The following is a 6,491-nucleotide window of genomic DNA, read 5'->3' on the forward strand; positions in this document are numbered from 1 at the left end:
GATGCAAAACAATAATATGGATTATTCTGGAGGACATGATGCTGAGGGAAATTAGTCAATCACAAGAGGGCAAATGTTGTATGAGACCACTACTGTAAACAGTTTTCATACAGAAAAATAAAAAAAATAAGTAACAAGATAGAAAGAAACTCCATGTGGTTACAGATCAGATCAGGTTTTCTGGGCTGTTAGCATTTCAGAATAAGATCATGACCAAGAAAGCCATATAGAGCACCTCTACTCTGTAAACACATGTGTTGCCATGAGTTAGAATTAACTCCACAGCACCAGTTTTCGTTATTAACTGATGTCTGTAGTTCCCATTCAGGATGACGCTTTGAGTTTCCCGTAGGCATGTCCTGTACTCAAGATTAAAGTTCATGCAGAATAATTTCACTGCCCTTAAAATATCTGCTTCATTTGTTTGTACCTCCATTGCTCCTTGAATTCCTGCCAATCACTGACTTTCTTACTGTCTCTTTAATTTTGCTTTATGCTTATAATTGGAATCATACATTAGGTAGCTTTTTCACACTGGTTTCTTTTATTTAATAAGTACTTCAGGTTCCTCCATATTTTTTTCATGACTTGATAGCTCATTTATTTTTATTGCTGGACAATATTTCCATAGTACAGATATGCTAGTTTGTTTGTCCATTGACCTGTTGAAGGACCTCTAGATTACTTCCAGTTTGGGGCAATAATGAATAAAATTATTATAAATATTTGTATGCAGGTTTTTATGTGGATAAAGATTTTCAACTCATTTGAGTAAATACCTAGGAACACAACTGCTGAAACATATGCTAAGCCTTTGGAATAGTGGTTAATTACATTACCAGATAACAGTTGGACTGCTGACAGCAAGATTGACAGTTCAAATCCACCAGATGATCTGAGGAAAAAAGATAAGCCTATCCCCATAAAAAAAAAAATCCTCTCAGAAACTCTATATAGGGATGCTGTGAGTCAAAATTGGTTTGATGGCATTGTTTTTATTTTTATTTTATTGTAAGCCTATGTAAAAAACTGCTACTATCAGATTCCTATGCAAAACACTATACCCTGTGCCACACCTACACTCCTGAAAGAGAACTTGTAGTATCCCATGTTCAGACAGAAGCTCATAGCTAGCCACTTGAAGATTTGTACATTTCACCCAAATACCTTTGTAAATGTCTTGAAGTTAGTTCTTTTAAAACATAATTTTTTGAGGAAAAAAAACAAACATAATTTTTGATTGATAACCTCCTTTTATCAGGAAATACATGAGAAACAACTTAATGCCACAGAAAAGCAAGTGGATAAAGTGGAAATTATCTTAAAGAATGTCGAAATGCTTCTACAAGAAAAAGTAGATGAGCTGAAGGACCAGGTGAGTAATAAATTCTTGTCATTTCCACACAAGCATCTTATATCTGCACATTTCTACCTCATGGGTATTCACATAGCTGGTGTAGTAACAGACTGTCTGGTCACAGACTCAGAGATGCCATGTTTATTAGTAACCACTCAGACTGAGCCTCTGTCAACACCTCATACTTGAGCATAAAGTAATTTCCCACAGGATTCATAATTAATAACAGTCAATAAAACATTCTATTATATATATATATAGTTTGTTTATTGTACTTATTTTCTTTTAGGTATCATTTTAAGGTTTATTTTTGAGCTGTCCACATAACCTCAGGAAGATTATTGATTTATTCATCCATCCATCATTCAGCACATGCCTACTGAGCACCTACTGTGTATGAAAGCATTCTCCTAGGTGGATCTGAGATAAATAAGCCTAAGTCTCTGCCCTCATGGAACTTAAATTCTAGAGATGATGAGAGATAATAATAAGATTGTAGTTGGGCAAGTGCTTTGAAGAAAACACATTTTCCTGGGCTGTAGAGTCAAGGGGTTAGGGAGACCATACTGCACAGACAAGGTATCTGAGCAGCCCCCTAAATCATGACCCAACACATATGAGTGGGTTAAAAAAAGGAAAAAAAACTCCACTCTGTGGACCTTTCATAGGATGCATTGTTCCTACTAAGGGAGCATCAAGCAACTCTTTCTGAGTTAGTGCACCCAGTGGTGTCACCTGGGAAGGTTCTCTGGTCACAGTGAATTTTTTCATAAAAGCAGTTTTGTTCACACCTTGTTTTTTGTGATGTCTCATTTAAGAGAACAGCATGTGGCTGTGAAATTTTGTTTTCTGCTCCAGAATAATGTCACAGAAACTGTTGTGATGTTGAACACAACTTACAAACATAGCACTATGAAAAAAACACAAGTGTACCAGTAGTTTTCTTGTTTCCAAAAAAGGTGAAATGTCGATCGATGACAAACCTTGTTCTGGATGTCCATCCACTTCCCAAATGGACAAAAATGTCAACAAAATTCATCCACTTTTGCTTGAAGATCAATGATGGACCATTAAAAAGATGGGGAAGTTATCTGGACTGTCTTGGGCTCAGTTCAGTGAATTTTAACAGAAGATTTCTGAAATTTGTGCATTGGGTTCTGACAGACCACCAAAAAAGAGTGTCAGCTGGAAGCAAGTCATTCTTGGAAAGAACAGCTCTAAAGTGACCCAGACTTTTTTCGAGGTCATTACTGGTGACCAGCAAACATCAGTTAAGCCAGTGGAAGACACCATCATCACCTTGCCCCAGAAAAGCTTGTCAAGTGAAATTAAAGATCAAGATTATGCTCATTTGTTCTTTTGATGTGCACAATATAGTGCATTTAGAGTTCCTTCCTCTAGGTCAAACTGTTCATCATACTTTCTATTTAGAGATTTTGAAAATATTATGTAACAATGTGCAACAAAAAAGGCCTGATTTGTGGCAGATGGGGGACTGGTTTTGCCATCACGACAATGCAACTGCTTACACAGCTATCTCAGTATGCCAGTTTTTAACAAGAAACAGCATGCCTCTCGTCCCATGCACCTTACTCAACCTGACTTCACTCCAGACAACTTCTTTTTGTTCCCACTAATGCACAGGGACATGAAAGGACAGCTATTTGATGATATAGAAGAGATGAAGAAGAAAAAAATGAGAGAGCTGCTGTCAGCCATCCAAACAGTTGAGTTTGAAAATGTTTCCAAGAATGGAAGCACAGAATTGACGAATTTATTAAGTGTAAAGGAGAGTACCTTGAAGGTGATAAGGTTGTTTTGTTTTTAAAAAATTAAATACAAAGCTTTGAAACAAAATTCCAGATTTGGGGGGTACCCCACCGTATACCTCAAGTGGAAAACAGATTAGCATTTGGGGAAGCATGTTGCTCACTGGTGGAATATCACGTGTTGTACTTGAGGCTCCTTCCTGACAGGTGCTAAATACCAGTAACATTTCCTAATCACCAGACAGCCATAAATAGGCATCCACACACTTACACTTCCCTGTTTATGGTTGTGGGAAAATAGTCTGCCCTGTAAAAGGTTTTGCTCTACTGAGGGCCAGACACCATGCCTGTCACTGTTCTACTTTTCCTTTGCTTCCTCCTGTCCGTCCCCCTACTCCTCTTAATTCCCCTTTCTCCTCTTCTTTCCATCCTTCCTTGTTCTTTTTATTTCCCCACTCACTTGGAGCCCTCCTTGCCATAAATATGTAAAGCTGTGCTTCTCCTCCCCATTCTAAAGAACGCTGCCTCTCTGGCCTAGCCATCACCCCTCATCTCTGCTCTTTAAGTGCCCTGCAAAGATTGTGCTCACAGCCCTGCTTCTCTCCCTCCGATGCTCCTCTCAAGGCTCAGCCACTGTTCCTCCTCCCTGCCTGGGTCTACACCCAATGCAGCAGCTCAGCTTTCAGCATGGATACAGACTCCAAGCACTTGTACCCCCACTGATCTCACTCTGGTCTCCACCCCCTCACTTTATGCCATCTCTCTGGTTTCCCTATTTCTCCCTTGCATACCGGCCTTGATTTATTCTTAGCACAGGCGCTGCAATCCCTCTGAGATCCTAGCTCTCTGCCGTCAGACCTTCCCATCTTCTTCAAAGTACAAGTCAGCTTTGTCACGGTGTCCTTTAAGGCTCTTTTAGATTTAATGTCCACTCCTGCTCTGACTTCCTGCCTGCTTGTTTCCTTAGGAGCACACACCTTCAGCCAAGGTGGCGTCCTGCTGCTACCTAGTCACCCTAGGACCTCACCAGCTTCAAGGCCTTTGTAATCTCTCTTCTTGCTACCTGGGTGTTCACATAGCCCATAGATTCCTAAACTTATTTGGCCTACCACCCCTTTTTTCAGAAAAAAAAATTGCTCATTGTCCACCTGGCCATTAAAAACTTTTGTACTACTGCCCATAATTCAGGATAAGATTTAGGTATCTGCTTTTGTAGCACCCCTGGAAGCTTTAAGGCACAAACATATTCACTGGGTTGTTTCAATGCTACCCAGGGGGGCAGTATCGCCCCAATTGAGAAACACTGGTATAGTCTCTGGACTCTTTAATTTTATTGAGAACTCTGTTCACATGTCATCTTACAGGGACAGACTCTGAGTTTCTGTAGAGGAGCAAAACCAGTAAAATGTGTATGTAAATATATAGAGAAAATTTTACTTCGTGACTCACACAATTGTGGGGGTTAGCACATCCCATATCCATGAGTCCAGTGGCAACCTGGAGACCTCTGCATGTGCATGGGGTAGCAAAGGAACAGATGTCTGCTGGTTTGTGTACTAGAACTGCAGGTCGGGCATTAAGAAAAACACATAACAAAGATTCAAGAAGGCTGCCCACAATGACAAAATACAATAGAAGTAAACCCCGATAGTGTAGCACAGGGGAGATCAAGTAGCAAGGTTGTAACTGTTCAAGTCAGATTTATCATTTTATTTTACTATTGTCACCTCTTCAATACTCTCCTATGGTAGCCAGTTTCTTCCCATCCCTCAATTATGGTGATAGGGAAATCACTGGAGACCTATTCCCTGAGTAGATCCTGCCAATGTATTTGGGTCTTCCATTGTCATCCATTTCCTTCTGAAAACCAGAATTTCACCTTTTATGCTTTGATACTATTCCCTTCTTCAGATTTGGATTAATAATTTACAATGCGTGGATCAAAGATGTTGGTGTGCTTCTTCCATGTGGATTAGTTGACATCTCACTTAGATTGCTGCTTATTTGGAAACAAGCCTTTAAGATCCCAGATGCTATTCTGTCTGATTAGTGGGGCACCATCTAATTTCTTCACCAATACCACCCTTAAAGGACCTGATCTCATTCAAGAACTTTTTGAAGCCCCCTTGTATATTCTTGACCTTGATAACTAAAGGTAAACTGCTTCTAACAGGTATCAAGGAAAAGGCATTGATTAAAGCAATAGCTATATGCTGTCTTCCAGGAAATGTACTAATGTGCTCAAGCAATGAAACCACATCTGGACTAGCAGTTAAAATCACAGCCACCAACTGGTTAAGTTTATGTCAATTTACTGTTACTCTCTTGAGGTGCATTTGGTTTTTTTGCACAGGACAAATAGGTAAGTTGAATGAGATTGTGGTGGAAATCTTCCCCCTGCATTCTTTAAGTCTTTATGGTGACATTAATCTCTGCAGTTTCTCCAGTAATGTAATATTGCTTTTGCTTTAATATTTCTTTGAGGAAAGTTTTAATGGCTTCTACTTGGCCTTTCCTACTGTAATAACCCTTTCTCCATGTGTCAGGGATCCAAAGTTATGCCGATTGTGTATTCTGGACCTGGAGAGATTATTACAGGATTATTTCAGAGACCCACTGTACCCACTGTTAGACAACCATGAGCTGAGACTATTATGACTGACATTTGGGCCTCCTTGAATTAGTGTCAGTTTAGTGCCAATATGATAGCGCCAGTATTCAGTAATAGCCAATAATCTGATTATTCCTTTTTCCCCAGTGGACAGTTATCCTCATAAAAGGCCATATGGATCCTTTGAGAAATATTAACTATCTAAATTCTGACAGTGTAGTGGGGTTCTTCCTCAAGAGGATTCATAGGAGTTGTGGGCCTATAAATTTGCTCATCTTGGAATTGATAGAGCCCTCTAAGCATCCCCTGGTTGTGTGGGTATGTCCATCTTAATAAATCTACTCTAACATTCCAATTTACTTAAGCTTTTAGATACCCTTTACAGTATATCAAAGCAATTCTGGAATTCAACTTCATTTAGTATCGGCCACTTCATAGTCCTCATTTTAGTCACCCAACAATATAACTACTAGGTACTTTTCTAATCCCTTAAGTTGAAATAGTGAATGAAGACTTTCTACTTTGCAGGCTCATATCATTATACTCAGACTGATACAGCTTTGTGTTATTTGCATTATCTCACACCCTTACTAGCCATTCCTATACCTAATCCTGAGATCTTTGTTTCTGTTTGTTTACATTTAAAAAAATCAAGCAGTCTTTTTTTGGAGTATACCATACCTTCTCCTGGGTCACACTATATGCCTCAAAGACGTCATGTCATGGGACAGTGGACTTCACACTAGTTATTGTT

The 6,491-nt window shown here is 39.3% G+C and overlaps 1 protein-coding gene across 1 annotated transcript in view; it reads left to right on the forward strand.

Annotated features, from left to right (window-relative positions):
• NINL (ninein like) overlaps nucleotides 1-6,491 on the forward strand; it is a 176,272-nt gene that overhangs the window by 164,047 nt on the left and 5,734 nt on the right. The window contains exon 18 of the mRNA XM_045283532.1: nucleotides 1,262-1,375. Coding sequence (XP_045139467.1) covers nucleotides 1,262-1,375 — 114 coding nt within the window. The remainder of the gene's footprint in view (nucleotides 1-1,261; nucleotides 1,376-6,491) is intronic.

Source organism: Echinops telfairi, unplaced genomic scaffold (assembly GCF_000313985.2).
Source record: "Echinops telfairi isolate 266 unplaced genomic scaffold, ASM31398v2 ScPeMD7_7462;HRSCAF=8500, whole genome shotgun sequence".
Classification (NCBI taxonomy): Eukaryota; Metazoa; Chordata; class Mammalia; order Afrosoricida; family Tenrecidae; genus Echinops; species Echinops telfairi.